The 25,172-nt window shown below is 39.8% G+C and overlaps 2 protein-coding genes across 3 annotated transcripts; one reads left to right on the forward strand and one right to left on the reverse strand.

Annotated features, from left to right (window-relative positions):
* The first annotated feature begins 6,602 nt into the window (after positions 1-6,602).
* rundc3b (RUN domain containing 3b) lies at positions 6,603-18,605 on the forward strand. Of its 2 annotated transcripts, none has more exons than XM_040117827.1 (11): positions 6,603-6,860; positions 12,620-12,735; positions 13,388-13,521; positions 14,439-14,524; positions 14,801-14,890; positions 15,923-16,003; positions 16,651-16,825; positions 17,198-17,355; positions 17,829-17,942; positions 18,200-18,321; positions 18,408-18,605. In XM_040117827.1, the coding sequence occupies exons 1-11, from the start codon at positions 6,766-6,768 to the stop codon at positions 18,551-18,553; spliced, it is 1,317 nt and encodes a 438-aa protein (XP_039973761.1). In that variant the 5' UTR covers positions 6,603-6,765; the 3' UTR covers positions 18,554-18,605. The 2 variants fall into 2 exon arrangements, with proteins under 2 accessions (XP_039973761.1, XP_039973760.1); XM_040117826.1 differs by having other exon boundaries at positions 6,604-6,860; positions 17,796-17,942.
* Positions 18,606-20,404: 1,799 nt separating this feature from the next.
* On the reverse strand, positions 20,405-24,732 carry slc25a40 (solute carrier family 25 member 40). Its single transcript, XM_040117829.1, is given in 11 exon segments — positions 20,405-20,638; positions 20,641-20,736; positions 20,831-20,911; positions 21,483-21,564; positions 21,662-21,945; positions 22,484-22,608; positions 22,972-23,039; positions 23,240-23,346; positions 23,452-23,511; positions 24,242-24,346; positions 24,537-24,732. Coding segments are annotated over 10 exon segments (1,032 nt in total). The 5' UTR covers positions 24,342-24,346; positions 24,537-24,732; the 3' UTR covers positions 20,405-20,609.
* Between the last annotated feature and the right edge of the window lie 440 nt (positions 24,733-25,172).

Raw genomic sequence — 25,172 nt, forward strand, 5'->3', positions numbered from 1 at the left:
ATTCAGTTTAATTAAGTGACTGTAGCAAAAAAGAAAGAAAGAAACAAACAAACAAAGGATCATCATTATCGCTTTATTAAGATGTAATCAGTCCTTTAACATTGCCTTGATTCAGGTGGAGGTTATATTAAACGCTTCAAATACCTTAGGGTAGTTTAATCTATAATAATGCATTCTATTTTATCAACTGATCATGTTTTGTATGTAAAATCTGCCCCTGAAAAGTAATTGTAGCTGTCAGATAAGTGTAGTGGAGTTAAAAGGGCAATATTTCCCACTGAAATGTAGTTGAGTAGAAGTATGAAGTAGCAGAAAATGGAAATAAAGTACAATATCTGAGTAAATGTACTGTAGTTATTTTTCACCACTGATGTCTGTCACAGTTTTTGAGGTCTTCATTAGGACAAAGGTGGAAAGCCACGTGACTCTGGTCCATACACTGACAATGGAAGACTGCATTACAGCGGTTTGTAATAAAACTGAATAAGACTGCAATGGAGTAACGTTTTATTTGCAGAATCAGTAGAAATTTGTTTCTGGTGGTCTGTTGCAACATAGCAGTAGAATAATAAAAGAAACTTAAAGGCACAATACACACACACACACACACACACACACACACACACGCACAAGTTAGTCCCAGTATTAAAACTGAAATTATGGGATTATAACCTACTCTTAGTCTCAAACTGGTGACTGGTCTTGATACAAATAATGTAAATTATAGAATATATTTCGGATGTATTGAAGGTTTATCTACATCAGTAATTTATAAACACAGTAGTAAATTTGTCATAATTCCCACTTTCATTTCATAGGGTCTTATATTGTTATCGATACAAAAAATAGTCTGCCAAACTTTTTAGCCAACAGGGGAAGAAGTAAGATTTATAATCACAATAATGGGAAATGTCAAAAGCTCAGATAAAAACAAACTTTTAATTTCTAGTATTTTTGGGGGCCCTCCCCATGTTGGGGCCCTGGGAATTTAGTCACACTATTCCCCTTGCTGCTTCGCCCCCATCTTAGCCAATGGCTGGAGACAGCAAATCACTTAGACTGGCTCTGTCCAAGTGCAACAAAATCCGGCTACCTCAAGATTACCGATTAACACTTTATGTCTTGCTTGTTTATTTTTTTCCCAAACTGAAGGGTAGGTGCTGGACTATTTCTTGGTTGGATGCAGTGACAACCTGAAAGGGCTGTCTTGGGCGAAGTAAAAGTCCCATTCATTTTTACCCCATGAACAATGTTACGTGACTCACAGTTCTACAGCTTGGGTCGGCACGAGACTCTCCTGGACAAATCATAACTACAGAAGATTAAGGACTCCATTAGAAAATATCTAATGCGATGATAAAAAGTCAGAGGTACAAGCCTGTGTACATAAAAACTTTGAGGTAGAGGTCAACTACGATTCTCTACGAGTCCAATTCAGCATAAAACGTCCAATCACCAAACTTAAAATTCTGTTATGTGCAGCACTAATGGCGAATGGAACCTAGAATCACTGAAAACGCAATCTGCTGCTTAAACTGATTCACTCTTATGTTCTGGGTCAGTTGTGCCTGAATTCAGCAGCCATGGCTGTGTTCTGTTCTGAACTGTAATAGAAGTTTTTTAAATTCCCTACTGCTCTGATTCGCGCCTCTGACTGGCCTGTTCTCCATGGCAACTGTGGCCGAGGCTCATGGGTATTGTAGTATTTAGCCCCTTCCTGGCATACCAAAACACCAAAGACAAAACATGATTTTTCTGAAACAAAGCTGAAACAGTTATAACCTAAACCTATAGGATTGTTACACCATCCAGGAGAGTCTTGTGTTTCTATTTTAAGTAACACTGAATTTTATTTAAAAAAATAGAAATGAGAACACAAAATTGGGAAATAACAGGAACCAGCAGCCCCTTGTTATTTTAATCTGTAGCCTGTGAAAACCAGAGTGTAAAAATTACACATGGTTTAATGGACATTCTTGTTGCTGTGATTTTGCCCGGCAACCAGCAGAGAGTCCAGGAAGTGACTGCTTCAGGCCAAGAAATAGTCCGACACATAGCCCCCATTACATTGCAACTTTTCACTTCTACATTTTGGTTTTTGTACCGATTAAACAAATAAGATATACCATGTTAATAACACAGCTTTAGAGGTGGTGGTAGGATTTAGTTATGTTTGGACAGAGCCAGGCGAGGTGTTTTCCCGTGTCCAGTAATTGTGCTAAGCTGAGCTGATTGGCTGCTGGTATTGTGCTTCTCACCTAAGTATCACAAGAAAGCAAACAATATATCTGAAAGGACCTACTGAAAACTGCTTTGTTGGTGGTGGTGTGAATATTTGTTTTGTTTTGTTTGAATTGTTGCTACAGGTAAGTCTCCATTCTGTAAGGAAAATGAAGTTGGCAACCAGAAAAACAAGCTGCGCAGCTGACTGGTTCGGGTCAAGGAAAATCATTTCTTATAATTACTTTACTTTTCTCTATTTTATACTTCTCACTGGTTCAGGGAAGTCCACTCAAGAGATATACTTAACAAACCTAATTTTTTCAAACTAAACAATACGATATGGAAATCAGCAAGATCAGCAATGAAAGCAATAGGTTGTGTGAGATCTTCGTGGTGGAGGTGCTGGATGGTCTAGAATGACAGGAAAGAGGATGGAGGGTGGGTGTCCATTGAGGAAGGAGAGAGAATAAGTTCATCGTTCAGCTTCTATAGCCTGAGGGTAAAGGACAGATCAACTGACGATCCACCATTGTCAGCTAACTGTCTTTAGCTGAGCTTGTTTGTTTTTGGTTTGGGACCCCTTTCAATCAAATGCAGTGTCTTGGTTGGGCCCCCTTTCTCATATTTTTGATATCCATGAGTTGTTAGCAGTTCCAATGAATTTCCTCTCTAAACGTCTCATGTGGTTTCATGAAATATTTGTTTGTGGCCCAAACAGAAGTATAATTGTCAATGTTTCAGTAAAAAAAAAAAAAAGTAAAGATTGGAGAAGTGCAAAAAACAAAAAAAACAAAACAAATTTGTTTATCAGAACTTTGTCTTTTCTTCTTGCTTGTCCCATTAATCTCCTCACAACCCCTCAGATTTATCTTGTGACCCTTTGGAAGGGCCTGACCCCCAGGTTGGAAACCACTGGACTAAAGTACCTAATATAAAGTAATTAAAACTAGCTCTACCTCGGCAGCAACAACAGTAAAATGCTACTATGAACTGATCCAGTATCAGTATCAACAATATACAATAATATATCAGGTATTTCTGACCTAAAAGTAAATTTTGCTGATAATAATTCTGTACTTTTATTTAAGTATAAATTTCAATGAAGGACTTTTAGTGGAATATTTTTACATTACTGTATTGGTACATTTACTCAAGTAAAGGATCTAATTTCTTACACCACTGACCATCACAGCCAAGTAGGGGAATGGGGCAGGGAAGTCACAATTTGAATAATTATTGATGTGTTCTGCTTTCTTTGCTTTTTCTTTGATCAATTTGAAATTCTAGTTATTTCTCTCTTACTATTAGTTTTAAAACTTATTACAATACTTTAACAATATGACTCAAATCAGGGCTAACGATGATGATGACACCAGATATGTGGATAGTGAGGACAACTGTAAATAACATGAGAAATAATACTTTATCTGTTGCTTCATTAATACTCACTATCTTTTTCATACCCCTGAAGTATATTATTAACAGCATCATAATGTTATTCTAGGACCATACTATTATAAAATCAGATACTTAATATCCATTCAATGTTTATATGTGTTAGGAGTCAAAAGGTCAAATTACTACATTGCTAAAGACCATAATGTTGCCGCAGTGTGGGACAAAGGTAGCGTAGGACAAGTCATCAATACCACAGCAAGAGAACACACAGGCGACACAGACGTGAGTGAATGAGTGATTAAAAATCCACATTTCGTAAAACCTTGAAAAGAGTTTATTTGTCTAACAATCAGGTTATGTCCATGATTTCATCTCATGTTGAACTCTGACATTGTGTGACTCAGTGATAAAGTACCATAAAGATGAATTTCTGCCTGTCATCATGTCCTACCCTATCATTTTTTAATCCCTATCTCGTATATTTGTAAAAATGAGCACCACTGTTTAGCCTTGAATCCGGCATGTAAACTCCCTCACATTCATTTTTATACCAAGTTAAAGGAAAGCAGTAGAGAACTGTGTTTCTTATATTCAACTAGTAACACCATGTGAAAGTCATCAGACATGCAACTGTGTCATGTGTTTCCTTTAAAGACTGGTTTTGACAGTGTCATCATGGGAAATATCACTCCTGTGGTTTGTCAGTGGTTTGATCACATCTCGCAGAGTGTCCATGTTGCCTGCGCAGAGGTCACAAGGGACTGACACTAAAACCACATCCAGTAGATTAAGCAGAACACCTGAATACAAGACGCTGCTCTTTCGGTTTGGTTGGACATAATATTAAAATGTATATATATTTTTTAATTTACATTACTTAAATTAAATCATCTGAGAAGTTTAGAGAGGAAATCTCTCATTGTTAGAACTCCTTAAAACTCATGGACGTCTGAAACCTGTGAAAAGGGCCCATGCTCCTCTGTAAAGCTCCAAAAGCCAGAGAGATTGGAAGCCACTGTTTAATATTTTACAACGCACTGTATCTAATAGGCTTACAATGTTTTTTTTTTTCTTTGCAACGTCTTAATCTGAAAAGTAACTAGTAACTGTCATTATAATGTGGTGAAAAGTACTAGCACTATTATTTCCCTTTGAAAATGTAGTGGAGTTGAAGTACAAAATGGAAATCCTCAAGCTAAGTACAAGTTCTGTGTTTAAAAGGAGACTTTTAAACACAGTGTGTTCTATGGCAACCACCTTCATTCAGCTGTGGTTGGGTAAGGAGTGAGGAGTAGGAGACGCAAGCGAAGGAGGCAAGGATGCATGAATAGGATACCGGAGGGAAACCAGACCCTGCTGTTTTATTTGAGACCACTGGGTGGCGCTCTCCTCCTTCACGGTGACCTCGCCGGATTTAAAGGCGCAGTCAGTGGTCGACAAAACAAAAGCTGACCAAAATCAAAACACAGGACTGGAACGTGGCGACGCTCTCATATTCGTACTTACGAGTCAGGCAACTTATTTTAAACTGACGTTGAACAGTAGAAAACAACCAGAAACGATTGAAAATGTTTACCGATGCTGTTACAGGCTCGATTATAGCCTCATGTTTTGTTAACACGGGGGTAAAACAAAGCTGTGCATTATAATTCAGTTATGACGAAAATGCCTGTTAAGTCTGTGATTTAAACCCAGTAAGAACATATGTGAATGCACCTGCAATTCGTGTGGTGAAAAAAATTGCTCACTGTCTGAGCCTTTAACATCAGCGTTACTGAACGTCAATGTATTAAGAGGAGATAAACAGAAACAGAGTCTTTTAATTCATTTTGTTGTATGAATCAGCTTAAAAAAAAAAAACTAAAAAAAAAAAAACCCGAATAACATTTACACCGGAACAGGCTTCTGTGTGTTACCGATAGGCAGCGCCTCACACCTTTAACTCATCTCCCCGTGACACTGAAGACGGGCTGAAAACCCCCTCCGCGGTCGGCAACAACCGCTTTGATTGACAGCCCCACACCCCCGTTTGGACGAGATGACTTTCAAAATAAAAAGCAGGCCAGTTCGGGCACACATAGAGCCTTTAAATCAAGTCCAGTACTTGGTGGAATGACTGCACGAAATAATGAGAGGAACTCTCAGATAATCTATACAATGTACATGCAAAAAGTGACCAGAAGTTAGAAATAAAGTCGTATTAGTATGTTTTAATTATTCAGCTAACTGCTAAATTTCAGTTCCCGGAAATATTATTTTTCTGCATAAGGAGTCAGTGTTGATGAAAAGTGTTTTTCACTCTGCAAGCGAAAAACACTAGTAGGAAAGTTCTGAATTATTATTATTATTTTAATTTAGAAAGAAAACCAAATCCATAAATAAGCAAATAAACCACTATGTCAACAAAAGTCCTAAATTAAATATGCAGAGGACACGACCTCAGTGTTCTCAGTGTTAACTATTAGCTGTTAATCGCTAACTATTAATAACCATATCGGGATTTTAATGACATCTACCAGCTATGCACCAGTGTGTGATGACACAAATGAATTTTAGAGCAAACAGCAGGAGTAGCATCTGAGAAATATGTGAATTAAAACTTATTTTTGACCAGTGTTAATGCTCACTTTTTTCATGTCCTATGGTAAATCAAATCATAAACATTTTAACGGTGAATATTTGCCTTAAATTGCACCATTTGAGTTTGAATTTTTTTTTATCCAGTCTAATATAAGCCAATTTCAGTTTTCATATGCTACGGTCTTTAAGTTGTCTTCTGTACTAGGCAATTCAACCAGGCTCGGCAATATTAAAAACTGCAGTCTAATCTCTAAATTAAGGGTGAATTTGATACTTTGAAATTGGCTTTAATGCACGAATAGTTCAACGTTGGCTGTCGTGTCCCTAACGGAGGCTGTCGCCATACGAGCTTTTACTTTGAAAGCCCCACCAGGAAGTCACCCAACACTTGCTCGTCGTCGTCTCCCTCTTGACGCCCGTTTGCGTTGAACCCCTCCTCCGGCTGAGCAGCGTGTCGTCCGGGGTCGACGGAGACGGCTGGTGCTGCGCCGGTGCTGCGCTGGTGCAGAGGGAGAAGAGCGGCGACTGCGCACCGCCTCCGGCCGCCGCCGACACGAGCCGGGGATGGCGTCGCTCGGCGTGGGGCTGCATCTCTTCCGAAAGCGGGGAGCAGGCAGGAGCGCCGCGGTGGAGAGGAGGAACCTGCTCACGGTGTGCAGGTGGGGATTCCTCATCGCCGATCTCTGCTTTTCATGAGAAGGAGGACGAAACAGCGTCTGCAGCTGAACCTCTGACGGCAGAGATTTGATCATTTGTCATTTCAGACGCAAGCGTTTGTCCGAGGTTAGCTTTTAAAGAGAGCAGGTCTGCAACCCCGACCATATGACTTTAACCGCACTGAGAGGAAAGTCACTCCGAGTCTGTTGGATGAGTTATATTGAGATATGATTTAACGTGCTGGGTGACCTCAGGTAAATGCCCCCGTCGTGTATTTTTGTACTTTAAAAATCGACTCTCAACGCCCACCAGCAGCAGCCCTCACAGCCCTCCATTAAACATCCATGCAGTCACATTTCAGTTTTAATTACCTTCAGGATTAAAGCCAGGATTTTAGAAATTCTGAGACCAGGAGTTCCAACCCCTTAAAAAAAAAACTTGGATCAGCCAACAAAAACAATTCGTTAAATGTTCTGTTTATTATATTTCTTTTTTCACATTTTTGTATTCATGTAACTCTCATGAAACTCATGTCTCTCTCAGCGCTGGTCTGAAGACGCTTCCAGGAGTATAACTAAAGTGGAGAAATACTAAATGCTCTTTTTTTTTTTGGTCTGAAACTCCTATTTCAAGATATAGAGTCTGGGAAACACTGCATTAAGTGGATGTTCTCAAAGAATATACAATAAACATGCCCAAAAACAATATTGAAGACATGACATTGTTGTTCTCAATTTGTGCCTCAGTGCTTTTCTAAATGATAAGCTGAAAAGCATGGGGCATAAGTGACAGATAGATAGATATAGATTGATTGATTGATTGATTGATTGATATGTGTGATGCTTTTGGAACAGATGAATAGAAAGGGTCAGAGAAAAGGGAAGGTAGGGGAGGAGTAGCTTTTTAAAAATTTTAATTTTGGCACCAAGTAACTTAGCAGATCAGAAAACGAACTGATGGACCACCTGCTCCAGCCGGCGTCTGCTCAGCAAGTTATCAGATTTAAAACAAACGAAACAAAACAGCGTTTTCAGGCTTCAGGGTGGTCGGTTGTTGACTGTACGTGGACACCTGAAACACACGTGAAGGGGGAAGTAATTAGAGACAGGTGCTCCCTGGCTGACCGGCCTGCTCCTTTCTGCCTCCGCACCAGCCATCGACTCGCTGATTGGCACAAGCAGAAGAGGGAGAAGAGGGACGGAGAAACTGGCAAAACGACTGAAGAGACAACAGAAGTATTTCCCTGAGAAAAAGGAGTGAAAGAGAGACTGAACACGACACAGTAGAGGGAGCGTATTAAATGTACAGTTTCTCCCTTTTGACACCCTTTAAGCTTTAAGATTGGTTTAAAAAAAAAACCCAAAACATCTTATTCCACACTGTCCACCAGTATCACTTAGAGCTGAAATTATTATTCGACTAATTGATCAGTAAATCAACAGAAAAGTTTCCATGTTTTTTCATGGCTGATCAATTCCAGTTTTTTTTTTTTTTTTTGCACACAATTTTATTCACATTCCCCCCAAATTTAGCCTGATATGAACTATTTGGTGTCTTTGGAAACTTTAAGATCTTCACCAGAACTTAAAGTCCAGTGGATGTGAACAGTGTGTGTCTGTGCAGTGTGAGTTGGCATTGACTGGCCCACCGCCAGGCTGCTACAGAGAAATGACTATTAGATCACCGCTGGAAGTGAGTGTGAGAGGGAAGCAAGACATTACCGCGGCTGCTGCGGTAGCCTTCAACACAACTACGCAGCTGCCGTTTAAAAAAAAAAAAGGATGCCGCTTGTTCTTGAATCTCATGTTCTCTAGATGCTCTGCTCTGTTTTGGGCCGATGGGGTCCAGTTGGGGTCAAAATAGGCCGCACTAAGAAAAGTAATTTGATTATTACTTCATCATAAACCCTGCAGGTTTTTAGCGTTTGGACTGTGGTGTTCGTCTCTGATCGAGACTGCACACATCACTCTCGCTGTTTTTGTACACACTGTCAGTCAGAAGTTTGGTACACGCTCTGTTGTACCAGCCACAACAGCTGAAGCATAGAAGTCCTTAAATTAGACGTATATAAAAGTAAGGTGGCGTAGGTAGTGAACTGAGAAATGTTTGTAATTGACCTAGATGGTTTTTTTTTTTTGGAAATGACCTAAATTTAAAATGATCTCATCTTTCTGCAGCAGTCCAAGTCGTGTGTCGCAGGCACTAGAAGCATCTTTTTACTTTACTTTACTTTGATGCTGTGACAAATATTTCCGAGCTGCTGCTTCACAACACATCACCCTCATTTTTCAGTGGCCTCTCTATACTGCTGCAATGGACTTTTTTTTTTTTTTTTTAATGGCAGCTCTCACTCAAAGAGCCAGCCAGAGACGCTGACCGATTTCTGTTGATGTGCTGTAGGTTTGCCAGATTTGACAAGTGAATCCAACGATCTGATCAGACTTTGTGGTTGAGTTGTTGTTTTTTGTTGTTGTTCACATCTGTGTTGTTGCTTAAACCACTGTTTGACTTGTGTAGGAAAAACTTTAGGCTCTGAGTGTGATTTTTAAATCAGGTGGTAAGGGGCACTTGGCAACTGAACATACAGATTCAGAAGGAATTCAGGAAAAAAAAAAAAAAAAAAAGGACAGACTGCTAAAGGCATAGAGGTCATTCCATGCCAACACACCTAGGGCCTCCCAGTTCAAGTCGTGGATTTTCTTTGGAAAAAAATCCTGTAAAAACTTCTTTTAAATTCATGGGACTTTGCAGTATCCTATAGCTCTACCCCAAATACATGCTTAGTTATGAATTTTTAATTTTGGCCCTCAGAGCTCAATTTCATCATCACTGCGGTTCATTGTGTGTGTATTCTGAGCCTGAGCAATCACTTTATTTTTCACCGGATTGGGTTGAAATTTGCACTGAACATCCAAGAAGCCCTGCGGATAATTTTCAACATGTTTTCATGTAAATAGTTGCCGCTGAATGTTCTACAGTAATCAAATGAATTTTTTTACCCAAAGAAAGAATCTTTCATTTTCAAAAATTAATATCTCCAACTGCTTTTCACTTTCTTGCGACCAAATTTCGATTCTGTGTAGCACTGATATAGTTCTATCACATTTAGAAGTTATTTGGAAAACTGAGTGCCACAGATCTTACTAAATATAAATTTGGAGCTTTTTAAGATATCTTGACTGTATATTTTCCCAAGAAGGATTATTTTAATTTCCTTGACACTTTTTAATCGGAAAGTGTTAATTTTCATCGCAGATATATAAAAAATTTAAAGATGTTATTTTACTCCGTCATTTAATAATTTTTTGAAAATAGCTACGTTTTCGTGCTTTTCACTGTAATATTACATTCAGGGGTTTTATTTCTTAGTAGATATTTGCACTATGTTGACTACAAGGTTTTCTATTTTCAGTGTGATATCTGTTGATGCCCTTTTTCATTGGTCTCAAGAAATTTGCAAGTTACAGCTTGTCATGGTGTGTTGCATACTAGAGGATATGATCTCGTTCCCATGTGTCTGGACAAAATATTGATCTAAGTTCCTTGGCTCAATACACATGTATTATTTCATAATTATTTATATTTATTAGTTTGATAACTGTAAAACATTCAACAACAACTATTTACATGAAAACATGTTGCAAATTATCCTCAGTGTTTCTTGAATGTTCAGTACACATTTCAAACCAATCCAGTAAAAAATAAGCGACTGGTGAGGCTCAGTGATACACACACAAAGAATCACAGAAATTATGAAATTTAGCTCCGAGGGCCAAACTTCAAAAATTCATAACTTAAAAAAAAAGTGCTTGGAGTAGAGCTATAGGATCTTGCAAGTTCCCGTGAACTGAATAGGAGAATTTACATGATTTTTTTTTTGTGAGAAAATCCACAACCTGAACTGGGAAAAGTTCTGAATTCTGGGTGAGTTGACATGGAATGACCCAAAAGAGAAGAGCAGCAACATGAGGAGATGCTCTCTAAGAGGATTTGTAAAATTATCTACCCAAGCACACTGTTTTCTGAAAGAAATAGGGTTAACTGACATCTGTGGGAGATAACAAGTGAGCAGAGTTGGCACCCACGTACACAACAGACCGTTTTTCGCATTATTTTGACTCGTCAGATGTGAAGTAATAACATGAACAGGGCCGCTGTTCTATTCAACTGTCCCAGTAAGAATAAATGGAATCCAGCCAATCGTTGATTTTTATTATTTACACCTGTGCTTTTCTTGCTCCGACATGTCAAACTGTCCTCCGTGAAACAGGCTCATCCCGTGAAGAAACTCAATCAGCTAAAATAATGACGCCTGTTTAGTGTGTTCGTGGGAATAACAGTTTGTTGCGGAGTTAAAAATGTACATTTACTGACAGCTCGCGAGTTGCCACGTCGCAAATCCATGGAAGCAAGTCACTTGTGTCATTCTTGAGCATGACGTGAAATTCAGCAAAAGGATCAAGCTGATGTCGGTTATTGTGGTCAGTTGCCTAGCAACAAAATTCTCCCGACTTAAACTCACTCGCACGCCAACATTGTGTACTCGACTTCACAACCACGACGTCAGGAGTGACATTTGAATGCGGCGTAAGTGAAAACACCTGTGTAGGTGGCTTTAAGGACCTGTTAAATCACAGGCTGTCCGACCCTAAAGGGATCGCTTCAGAAAGATCAATTGGTTTGACCTATGTGTGCTAAAAATGATCTCCACGGTGATGCAAATTCTAAGACAAATGCAGTACGTAGTACATTGCCCTTAGTCATGGAAATAAGCTGAAATGGATCAGCTTTTGCCTTCTTTCACAGGAAGCACACACACTGTGGTCACCCTGCTGCTAAGCAACGAGATGAAGAAGCAGAGTGAGATATGAAGTCAGATTATTTAGTTGATTTTAACGGCTGCACACAATCTGGCCGAGTTTACAGGACCTACACAAACACACACGGACACACATTGCAGGCTTGTCAATTAACTCTCCTTCCTGCCTAATTAGTTGAAACCAGATTAGACAGAGTCCTTGGTGCATATGACTGTCATACTGGGCTGCACATTATGACTGGTTCCATCACAGTAGGTCAATCAAAGGCTCATTACAAGCATAGAGGCCAAATGTGTTTAATTTCTTTGCCCTATGATTGGTGATAGAAAGAAAACAAATATCTCAGCGTTTGCTTTATGTTAAGTAAGATGATTCCTCCTCTTTTTGTTTTTGTTCCTGTGTGCGTTTGCTAAAATGTACATTTCTGGCCCGAGTTTGTCGTTCGAGTGTGTGTTCGTCCTTCATTCAGTCTGGGATCAGGCAGCAACAAAGAGAGTAATTTATCATCGCGGAAACTTAAGATGTCACTCCAGACAAAAGGTCTCTCACACATTTTAAGGGATACTCGTTTTCAGTGATTTATAAATGCACTTCCATGAATTAAAGGCAGTCACAAGAGACAGATTTTTATTAGGGCTTGTAAAAACCAAGGCAGCAGAGGCTGAGATATCCTAAGTTTTAGAGCCTGGTGCATTTCCAAATGTCAGAAATGCTGGATCCTACGTTTTCCATGATGCAACCAGTAGCATCTTTCTGTTTGACCCTGGAAGTTTCTTCCCAACTCCATGTCCCCAATTTGTACTGCACACTTTTTGTTAAAAAATCCTGGTGGCATCCTCTTTACTACATACTGTTTGTCTAAAATTGGTGTAGTTTCCCTTTAAGCTACAGGTCCAATGACTGATTTTGATACCAGTGTTTACATCATCTTTTGCGTTCAGATTTTCAGTGAAGACTCTGCTGGACCACTCCTGTTTTGACACCATAGATGACTCATCTCCGGAGTTCATTAACTTCGTTTCCATCCTGGAGCACATCCTCAACCACCGACTCAAAGGTAACAAAAAAAAAAACCTGCTCCTCATCCACATGAATACATGCAGATACATAAAAATATGCCACCAAAATTCACCTCAGACAAGCAGGTGTTTAACCTGTACAAATGCGCAATATTAAAACTGCAGAACACAATATTATTTTTCGGTCATTCTTGTCTTTATTTGATAGTTGATAGGAGAGTGACATGGAACTCAGGGAGAGAGAGAGAGACAGAGATGATGTGCGATAAACGTCCCCAGCTGGAAATGAGCGGAGGATATTGTGGTTGCCTGCCAACCCGTCAGGTGGCCCCAGTATTCAAAATTATAATGTGAAATTGCAGTGACTCGCTGTTCTAAATCAGAGCCTTAGGTAGTGATCAGCATCTCATTTCCCTTTCTTGAGATTAGTTGAAGCTTATCTGAAGACCAGTGTTTGAGGTTTCCCACCCCTAACGACCACTAAAAGAATTTTAAGTCCAATTTATGTCACTTCAAAATTACGTCTAGGTAACAAAGTCCTTCCTTACAAGAATGTACTTGTTTCCTCCTTCATTTGGTAATACAAGTGCCATAAAACAAAGTTTCTATGTGCATCTTTAAAATTAAGCAGAGTATAAATTCTGAATTCATGCTTGTACAAATGTCTTTTTCTTTCTCTCTTTCTCTCAGGTCAGACAACTTGGTTCGGCTATGAGAGTCCGCGGAGTTTCTGGGACTACATAAAAGCAGCCTGCAGTAAAGTCCCTCATAATTGCATCCGAAGCATCGAGAGCATGGAGAATGTGCGATCATCGAGAGCTAAGGTGAGGCTAAAACCATCATGGAGGTTTTGAGTTGGAGCCCATCAGATTTAATTACCTCTCCAAAACAATCGCAGAGACTACATTTGATAAATGCAAAATTTAGCCAAACATTGAGTGATAAAAGCAATGTCAGTTTTATATGCACAGCAATACATCTTCTACTTTGAGCCCAGATGTATCTTGACCTACATCACATACACGATGCAGAATCAGGCTTTTGTGATTTTAGTTTACTTTGCAATATTCTCATAGAAAAAGAACAAAGGGAACACAGACAAAAAAAGAGTTTAGAACACACATGCTCAAAAAAACATGACTTAGTCTTATCCTGCAGGTAAGAGAGCAAACAGCTAACATTGTTCTGCAAACAGGCTGTAGGTGAGAGCAAGACTCACTGCCTCACATCCTCCCAGGTCACGATCTCATTTCTTTCAGGAATCAGAGAAATCCGCAGCTTTAGTAGGGTTTCCAGTCGGGAGACCTGCTGAATTTACAAATTACTTTAAGTTTAATTCAAGTAAAGCATAAAAAAAATACCCGGAAAGGTTTTACACGGTTTCTACATGACATGTCATTAACAGCCATTTAATTGAGGCATTTATGTCCTGGCATGGCTGTAGGGATGGCAGTGTTGATTCGTCTGTCAGTTGATCGGCCCACCATTTTGGTCCAGACTGAAATATCTCAGCAACTATTCGATGTGTCGCCATGAGATTTTGCCCAGACATTCAGTGTTTTCAGGGGAGAAATCTTACTGACTTTGGTGATCCCCTGACTTTTCCTGTAGCGCCACCAGCAGGTCAAAGTTTTCACTTACTCTGTGTAGACTCTTAGTCTTGTTTTTCTGTTTAGTGTGTCACTAGCTGATCATACAAGCTTCTACTAACAGCTAAACTTTTTTCTTCCTCTCTCTGCAGGGCAGGGCATGGATCAGACTGGTTCTGATGGAGAAAAGACTGTCAGAATACATCTCATCCGCACTGAGGGACTTCAAAACCACCAGGTCTCAATGTGGTGCTCATGTACACGTTTCCCCCCTAAACCCAGTTACAGCTTTATCAAAGCAAGTGTATTAATGAAGGGTATCTCTCCAACGTCAGCGTGCATCAGGTTACTTTAGACCTTCTTACGCGTGACTGCTCGTGCAGTCAGCTATCATACATCTTGCTGCTGCCTCTCTCTGCTCTGCTTTTCCTTTTAATTTCTAGCCAGTTGATAAGATCTAGAGGAGTGCGAGCTGAATTCATGCCACTGATGTGCGTACGTGTGTTGAGTCTAGGAGGTTTTACGAGGACGGAGCCATCATGCTGGGAGAGGAGGCGGGGCTGTTGGCAGACATGCTCATCGGACTCAACACCATCGACTTCAGGTACTAATCGTGTTCTGTCGTTTCATACTCAGTCAGTCCTGCTTTCTCTCCCTGTTGTCTGTGTAACCTTTTCTGGATGAAACACATTTTTGGCAAAGGATCATCAAAAAAAAGCAGTAATCCCTTTAACAATTATGAAGATGATCCAAAAGGCTTTCATGTTAATCGAGTTGCAAAAGACAATGCTTCAATGGTTGCTTCACTTGACTAAAAATATATATACATCATAGCTTTAATACTAAAAAATACAATATATAGGAAATGGAGAAAATACCAGAAACACCTTACAAGTGTCAGAGTAGCAGTGGCCACTTTTCCATTTTTGGGGCATTTAATTTAGACAAATTTAGCTTGGGTTAAACAGACAACCCCCCAAGTGTGATTCAGTCAGTTTTGATGGGGGCCATGTCGGACCACCGTCCCTCTCGGCTAGTGTAGTTCTCCTGTGTTATTTTGACATATGTTGCCAGGGATTTTAAGGCTTTTCCCCAAGTCCTACGACATGATTTTGCATCGGTAGTGATTGATGTGTCAGCAATTCAGGCAGTGACGTAAGTAAATTACAGGAGACATACACCCTCATTGGACCCCACTGAAAAGACATACAGTCTACAGCGCCAATAAAAAGTATCCATCTTCTTTTTAAAGTTTTTAAAAAAAATTGTTTTACAACAGTTGGCTCTTTTTGGAAACTGACCAACAAAAAAAACCTTTAATGTTAAAATGAAAACAGATCTCTACAAAGTAATCTAAACTAATTACAAATAGAAAATACAAAATACTTGTGTTACCCCCTTAAAGGAACCACCAGTCCAGTTAAGGCAGTCGTTAAAGCTGTAAATCTGACTCTAGCAAGCAGTCCTTAAAAAGTGAGCGACTGTGCAGGAAGTAGACAAGTGAGGGAGGACACCGAGAGACCTTCACCGTTACAAGCACATACCATCACAAGTCATTTTTAACATCTCATAGAGCCACAAGCTGTAATAGGGTAGAGAGTACTTTGATTTTCCGTCTTGTCCTCTCTCTCTTAAGCTTCTGTCTGAAAGGGGAGGGTCTGGACAGCAGCTGCCCCGCCGTGATCGACTACACACCGTACCTGAAGTTCACTCAGAGGTATGCCAGGTCAAATTACACTTGTTACACAGTTCATCATCGGTGTGCTGTATAGCAGGGGTCCTGCACTTAGGTTCAACCGTTTTTTTTGCAGGACTGTTCAATGCTGTAATAATAACATAACATTTAATGACATTTGAAATGTTTTAGTGTTGTATCTGAGGGCAGCTGTCATAGTAAGTGAGGACTAACAGTTTCAGCAGTTAATGTTTATCCATATTTGGCAAAAAAATTACTCATAAACATCAACATAATATCTTGTGTTGCGCTGTAAAAATACTGCAGATGTAACTGAATGAAAGGACTGTTGGTGACACAAATCTCTTCTGGTCAGAAGAGCAAACTATATTATTTACCTATTTATCTAGTAGGTTTGTTAGACTTAATTTCAGCACCATGCGCTTGTCTAATAGCCTGCGTCGCCTCATCTGGGGGCAGAATATACATGAGCCCTGTGTCTACAGTTTTCTACACAGATTTGTGAAAAATCATGTAAAAGTTTTAACTATGAAATGCAAAACCTCAGCTTTGCTCAGGGGACATTTGGCCCAAGAGAGAAGGGAGATGTAGCCCACTGGCTGCCGTTTGCCTGCCACTGCTGTATAGGATTTGCACTAATGTGAGGCACACCGTGGTTCCCTGTGCAGCGCAGACAGCATCAGCAGTGACGAGGAGGAGATGAGGACTCTGGGGAGCAGCGGCAGTGAGGGCAGCACCCCCGACAAAACGTCCACCGCCGCCTCCATCTTCACCGAGCAGAGCAACTTGGTCAGCAAGTGCAAACGCTTTGAGCAGAAGTATCGCATGGCGCTGGAGCAGAAGGTTAATATGAGTGTTATTCCTCGATAAATAAAATGGATGGTAATATATGCCAGTGTGACATTTTCCTCGATGACTGCATAATAATTAGAGGCTCAAAATTGTGAAACGCCAGGAGGATATAAGTGCTGTGAAGGGAAATTTTTTTTGCACACATTCAGACACACATTCAGCTTGATGTTTTTTCATGCATATTAAACATCCTTAATGTGTCTTCCTTCTGTGGCTTCAGCTATTAGTCTCTGCTCTGTGGTTTTTACATTTGCATCGAGCTAAACCAAAGAGTTTGGCTGTGTATTCATGCAGGAGTGCCTTCATGGCATTAAACAAACAAGTGAAAAACATAGCGCGCGCGTGTATGTTTGTTTGCCTCAGGGTTACCTGGAAGAGCTGGTCCGTCTACGAGAAGCGCAGCTGTCGGAGGCAGTGTCTCATAACAAAGCTCTTCAGCAGAGCCTAGCAGACACACACCTCTCCCACACACTGGAAAAGGAACAGCTTGAATACATCATACTAGAACTACAGGACCAACTGTGAGTTCATTCTCCTGTGTGTGTGCATGCGTGTGTGCGTGCATTTTTGTGGTAGTCAGCGAGTGCATATGAGGTCGCTGATAATAAGGTGGAGAGGACTTGTCAGCAGATCCAGCTGTGAATTTGACATTCAGGACACAGCAAGATGCCGGGAGGTTGCAGGTGGCTTGTTATTTGTGTTTTATTGGATCATGTGCACTCAGTGCTGCTTTTAGCCGAGAAGAAAAGCTGCATCAGTTTTCTGTCTTTCCATTAATGTTCTCATCAGCAAGAAAACCCTCTCTCGGTTCGGATCGAAATCTTTTTATCTTATTTGTGTTTTAACTGACTGCATTTGTACAGATTATATTTCTCACTGCTCGTTTTTTATATTTGATGCGTTTTTTTTTTTTTTTAGTCAATAAATTGTTTCTAGTCTGGACATTGACTGTTGTTTTTAGGACAGTGCTGAAGAACAATGATTTGCGGTCCAGACAGGAGTTGACAGCCCATCTGACCAATCAGTGGCCATCTCCTGACGCCTTGGATGCCAATGCTGTTGCCTTGGACACACTGCTGTACAGGAAGAGCACGGGACACTGGGAGGAGTATGTAGATGAGCTTGCATCCCCCAGCTTCCTAGTTTAGCTTGGTTGTGTGTATTGCTGCAGCTGATTATTATTACATCATTACTGACGTTAATTTACAATGAATCTGGGCCCAGCAGATGCTTGATGTTTGTTTTGCTTATTAAATGACTCAAATGAATTAATCAATTATAAAAATTGCTGCTGATTCATTTTTTGTTCTTGTCAGCAATAGTTACATGCATGAACTTAACTGATCCCCTATCCTCTTTTTGCAGGAAGAGTTTCCAGAGTCTGGAGCAGCTGTCTGCAGACATGAGCCTCTCCCAGACTTCTTTTGAACCGTCACACACACCGAGTCTAGAGGCCAGGCCGGCTAACACACAGTGGCCCCGCCAAGGTACGTCTCCTCCTGCAAGTGTGCACTGCTGTGAGGAAGGTCTCCACTCTTCTGCGAGTGCTAACCACGTGTACCATCTCATTTAGATAAAGAGGAAACTCCCTCTCTAAGAGGTCTGTGTGGCTCCCTGACATCCGTTGCCAGCTACAAGTCTCTGGCCAGCCTGAAGTCCAGCGAGTGTTTGGCCAGTCCCGGGATGGAGATCAGCAGTCCAGGAGTCACTCCTTCATAGAAAATGAAGAGCTAAAATTAAAATTAAAAAAAAAAACGGATCACCAACGGGGCCAGACAATCCATGAACTCTCAATGTAAGTGATATGGTTTTGCTGTTTGTAGAAGTTTATGTTCCGTATGTGGAGCCCAGAGCTTTAACAGATGGAAGTCAGGTTTGCAAGTTGAGAATCCGGTGTAGCATGTTCTTTGAATTGTGACTTAATAATGTCTTACGAATTTACCTTTGGGTTGAAACGCTGCTTCAAATCTGACTTAGTACAAAGGATCTAGTAAGCTTCACAAGATTCATCTGTATGTGATTGGTTTTCGTTTTGTTTTGTAGGTGCTTTTATCTGTGGAGCATCATTTTTTTCTTTTTTTTTTTTCTTGGAAACAGATTAAAATAATAGAAAGTTTATGTAACAATGACCATGTCACTTTATAGTATTGAGAAGACAGTGATGATCTTGTGTGTCTTCACTTCTTCCCAAGGTGGTTTTACTGCATGCTGAAAATACTGACTGTATCAGATCAGAGTTTAGGAGAAAACATAAAATAGTGTAAGCCTTGGTCAGTTTCTCACTACGAACTGTTTCCTGCAGTCCAAAGGCTCCTTTGATATCCTCTGTGGTGTTACTGCTGCCACTTAATTCCAATAATTTTTTATTTTTATTTTTTTAATCTTCTCACTTCTTTGATTCACGCTGGTGTATGTGTCTTCACTTTTATCACATTATGTTATCAAGGTTTTGCATAGTGGAGTCTCACATTTAGTTCTCAGGTGTAAATGTTCTTGTGCCTTTCCCAGTTTTTTTATGTTGTCAAATGTTGTGCATAATGCAGTATCACGTGGTTTTATCTCAGGTAATGACCACTATGATTATACAATATCCACCCTTCAGTTCTGGGTTTACTTTAAAGATTAGCTTTTGACTATTATTATTCCCTTTAATTAGTAAAATGCAGTATTTTACTTTAATGGCTAATTACCACAAATAGATCATACCTTAAACTCCGAATAATGATTTGTGTGAGGACTCGGTAAGGAATATCTTGCAAGAGAGATTTTGAGAATGAGAAACAAGTGTATTTACAGCTTATCACTACAAAGTAATTTGTATTATTGCCGACTAGCCGAGTACCTTAACGCTGAACTCATGACTTTGCCTTTGGCTCGCTCCAGCAGTCAATTGTACAGACATACAGCAGATGTTTTACTGATTTGTTTTCCTTTTTATCCTTTATCCTGAATAAACCCCACTTGCTATAACAGTGAAAGTTTGCTATTGATATGAGTTTATTGTAGACAATGAACAGGTGTGGTGATAAAGCTCGAATAAAGTCAATGAATGAAAAGAATTTCCAAAGAGTATGAATATTTGGGTATGCAGTCATATTTTCATAAAATTTACATGGTCCTCTTCTGCAATCTCTTATCAAACTCGAAAAAAAAAAAAAATCCCATTCTCATAACTTCACACTCATACTGTACTGTATGTTTTTTTTTCTCTCTGACACAAACACACATTCACAAGTTACAGAAGATTGGCATGGAAGTGCAAAAACATGGAGTTCCTCTCTTGGTGTTGGGAGAAACACTGACACACAGAGGACTAAAATCAAGATTAATCTTACATCTCTAATGTAAGGACATCAGGCTCAGTGCACACGATCCCAATGATACAGCCAGGGATGTGGGATCTGGGAAATGACATATTATCAACAAAACTCTGGCTGCCATCTGCTAGCTATTAAATGCATCCAACATCATGTGATTTGAACACTGAATAGATGAAAATATATTTCTTTTCAGTTGTGCGCACAGGATTTAAAGCAGTGAACATAAAAACATGGAATATTAAGGTATAAATAATATAATAAAAAGCTTTTAATATAAATTTTGATCATCTATAATTTGTATTGTAGAAAAGGGTCAAGCTGTTTATTTTTTTCACCCCCATTCCTGCTTGTTTTTTTAAAATTTGGCAATATTAGCTTTTTCCATAAAGGTATAATCTAGCAGTAGTCGTAGTGGTGTTTGGTTTGGAGAGAAGTGACTGGAAAACTTTCAGGTGTTACTGGTCTGCAGTGGCCTGAGTATCCTCTCCTGGTTGTGTTTGCGGAAAAAAGCCTTTCCAAACTCATAAGTGCTGATCATGATGGCACAGGCTGGGGCCACTTTGATCAGCCTGGGGAGGAAACCTGGCAGAGAGACAACAGATAAGAGAAGAGGTTAACATATCATTTAGTAAAATATTACTAAAAGGATTCACAAAATGCCACAAAAATTGTCTACCGGCAAACAGTCCACCAAAGCCGTCCCGTGCCACAATCCTGCTCATCACACTGAAGGTGGAAGATGACACCTGAGATGACACTGACAAGACGAGGACACCCGTCAACATATAATGACCCTTCAAAACCCTTTCGAAAAACTGACCACAATGGATATACAGTAGTTTCAGCAATGTCGAACAGTGGTTCCCAACCTTTTTTTGTCTGACATTCCCCAACAGCCCCATCAGATGAGCTCATGCTCCCTCTCATCAGTTTCATCCGTCATGTTCCACACACGTTAATTTCAGTTGTTCAGTCCAGTTTCAGTTTTAATGTTGTTGGATGTTATTGGTGGGAGTTGTGTCATGCAGTCATCTTATTATAGGGGGTAGTTTATGGTTTTCTGTGTACAATGACAACTAACTGTAATCCTATTTATGTGTTGATTTTCTTCCTAAACATAAATATGGGAATGTATTTGTCTTCACAAAATCATTATTTCTTTTTGTAAAAATTAGCTGAGCTAAAATTTTCAAAATACCCCCTGGCAACTGCAGAGATGCCCCTGGGGTACATGTACCCCTGGTTGGTAATCACTGATGTATAACATTTTTAATCTTCAGAAGTGTTTACTAATTAAAATGACAAAGAAGAATTAATGCCATAATTACAATTCTTTGCCTGTAGCTCTCCCAGCTCCACTTGCCTTCTCGTTTTGACAACATCAAATGGTAACGTTACAATGGACGCAATCTGAAAGAAACGGAAATATGATTTAACAAACAGAAGATTACAGGTTACGTATGAACTGTAATGTGTTCTGTCAAGTTCTGTTTGGTGATGCACTTACTGAGCCAGACACCGCTCCAGCTATGAAGGTGATGGTGAATGTGGGTTCTCTGGTGTTGTACCGTTCACACAGCCAGCTCTTGCCCCTCTCATAGTTGTACCAGTACATGGCCGAGAAGGGCACGTCACGGAGCAGCGTGGGTCCCAAACCTCTCCACACCGACAGCCAGCCCTCTGTCTCCACTGCTGAGCGGATGCAGTCAGTCAGCTCCCTGTACGACTGTTTCTGAGACTGCAGCTTAGTGCGGATCAGCTCCAGAGGGCTGATCACTGTCGCCGAACCCACTGGCACGCACAGGACGGAGACAAAACAGAGATTAAATGTTTGAAAGACACACATCCTATCGTATGTGCTGGACAGAAAAAGCATTTTTCAGTTTCATTGTTTTATTTGATAATGTTGGCTGCTACAGCAATTGCAGCTCTCCCCTTTAACGCTGCATTTTATTCAGTTTTTAATAACCGCCTGCAGGCAGTTATTAAAAAGAGATTCACAGTCAGTCAGTCAGTCAGGGTCATAATACCTAATACACAATGATTTCAAAATGACGGATGAAATTACAGATACCCAGGGCTATGGGGAAAAAATTATGGGGGGTTGCCCTTAGAAATTAATCCAGTAATTAAACCACCAACATTATTAAAATACTGCTTTAAGTGAACGATGCTGAGATGAACTCATACTTTCATACTAACGACTGAAAAGATGCCTTTTCAAATGTAAACAGTCAATATTAATTGATGTTAAAGCTCATATCTGTCAAACTGTAAAAGCTGGAATCCGTCCTGTTGTCTTCAGTGATGGGACAGCAGCATGGCTCACCTCTAGCGATAGCTCCTGCCAGGAGAGGAGCCTCCTCAGCGTAGGTGCCCATCCTGACCCTGAGCGCTGCACACAGCTGGTCGTAACACGTGAAGTAGATCACTGTAGCTGGGACTGCCATCACACTAAAGACAGCACATGCGGAAAGTATACACATATCACGCTTTCCTTACAAATTATTCCAGACAGGCAAATAGTCAGCTGTAAAAACAACACCAATAAATGAATGAACAATTATTTATTAAAGAAAATTCCATTACAATAATAGCAAAAATAAATCTTTGCCAATCTGGCTTCAAGAAAACCTTAGGCGGTTTGCCAATAATTGGTATAACTCCAGAAGAAAGCACCCTTAATGAGTCCATCAGCTTCAGGCTAAATGACTGTCTACCGACCACATTTTCTCCATAACTCACTTTTAAGAGGAGAGTAGGCAGAATGAAGTGCAACAAGCGAAAAAACACACACACACAAGACCTCACACTCACAGGGTTGGAGGTAGACCACTCCATAATGCCTTTATTCCCTCACGGCGTACAATCTTGACGAAGGCATCCTGCAGAGTACATAGTGTAGAGTCAGTGTAGGAAGATGTGATGGTTGGCAATCAGAGGTTTTTATCATAATAAGACTGAGTAGCTCTGCTTTACAAAAACAAAAATAGGCTCTATCACTCACTAAAGCAAAGGGAACTGCTGACTGTACACTTTTATATAACATAATGGTGAACAACAACAGGTATGTGAAATTTTTTACCAGTGTGCCGTTGAAGTGTCCAGGGGCTTTGTACCAGGCCTTGGAGTTGCCGTTCTCACACACACATATGTGGTCCATCAATCCATTACAATAGACGAAGCATTTACCTAAATATTGAAAACAACTATGTGGTCATCTAACATTTACTGTACTCCGGGGCCCTATGAAACATAACACTAGACCAATGTAAGTCATACCCATATTCATAGTACCTTTGGGGAAGGGATTCTTCTGTGCTTGAAGTCTGATCTTCACAACATCCAAAGGTGTGACTAGAAAAATGCAAAAACTCACCATGAGACTTGTAGGCATGGCAGTTCCACTGTGGTAACACTGTTCAAAATTAATAATTAATTAATTCATTGACTATCCTTTGTCAGTTGCCTCTCAAGTCTAAAATTTTGGTGCTTCCCCACCAGCATCAGAACATCTTTGAATTTGTCTCAGTGCTCAGCTTCATTACCACCAACAATAATGATACTGTTCTTTGAACAGAAAATAAGAACAAACAGTTCACTCACAATGGATTTTCTAAATTACTCATTTGACAGTTTATTGGGTACGCCTTGCTAAAACAAATTTAGCCCGGCAATAAATCCTACCTTCATGGACGTTCGTTATATTGTTCAGTTTTGGAGTAGTGTTGATTCAACTGAGTGATCTTTTTGGAAGCTGTAGTTTGCGCTGCCGTTGAGAACTAGTGAGTTATACGAATAGGTGTTTGCTCAGAGACACTTCTCATTGTAATGCACAAAAATTCAACATCATCACAAACTTCAGCCTCCAAAATAACCGAAAACTTGAATCTTTCTTTTGAAGTTCATTTTCATAATGTACTGAACAGAGTAGAAATCAAATGAAAAACAGTGATGTGTGATGTGTGATGAGAAATGGTTGGCAGTATTATGTCGCAGTACATGAGCTAAACCAAGCCAAAACACCGGACTAGTTCTTTAAAGGAAAATGACAAGGTATGACAGATGTTAAGTCTGGGCATCTCACCGATCAGAGAGGTGAGGATGGCTCCGGAGCAGGACGCCGCCATCTGTTGGAGTGGAGTAATGCCATTACTGGCTGCAGGGGCAGGACTTGCGCGATTCATGATGTCTTCATAAAACACAAAGACACACATTGAAATTAGACCTGTTTTAATATGTACTCTAGTTACCATGTATGCGAGAATTTGCTTTTAGTGGCCATAGAAACGCCGGCATAGTTATTATTTTACATTACAAGATGGAGAGAGCTATCAAGCTAACCTGAACTAAGCTATTGGTCAGCTTAGCCAACTTCCTACCTGCTAAAGCTTCTCAGCATCCAATAAGTCTTCCATGAACACACACATCCCTTCGAGTTTTTTAGTTTTATAACAGTGCGGGAGTTACAGCTATCCTACAACTCTAACAGGAGAGCAGAGCTTTCGCACGTGTGTTTGTTAAGGGGTTTGTAAGAGCTAGCTCAGTTTACACAACATTACATGACGATGATGATGAATGACATTTGTTGCGCAACATTTTTTTCAGGGGAGCACATTCTTAGAATTTTCTGAATTTTACTTCACATTAAATACAAGAACGGATATAAAAACATTTACCCACATAGAACATAAAATATTTTTGAAAATTAAAAAAATTCTCTATAGATTATTTAATGCATCTATTTATTTTTATTTTAATTTACAGTAATACGGAAACATCACAGTCAGACACAAAGGGAGTGTTTACTTATTTCCAGTGTTGCCAGGTACGAATAATTTCCGTAAAACGCCAACATTTCTCAGTGTGTATCAGTGTGTTGATAATAAGGTTATTTTAATCAAAGACAGAACCAGTCTATTCTAGCAGTTTTATAATTACATTCTTAAAGTTTTAGATTTTAGTCTTTAATAATAAATTGGGAACTGCAGCGCTTTTGATCGTGATGGTGTTTACGT

This window comes from Xiphias gladius, chromosome 22, assembly GCF_016859285.1.
Source record: "Xiphias gladius isolate SHS-SW01 ecotype Sanya breed wild chromosome 22, ASM1685928v1, whole genome shotgun sequence".
Classification (NCBI taxonomy): domain Eukaryota; kingdom Metazoa; phylum Chordata; class Actinopteri; order Istiophoriformes; family Xiphiidae; genus Xiphias; species Xiphias gladius.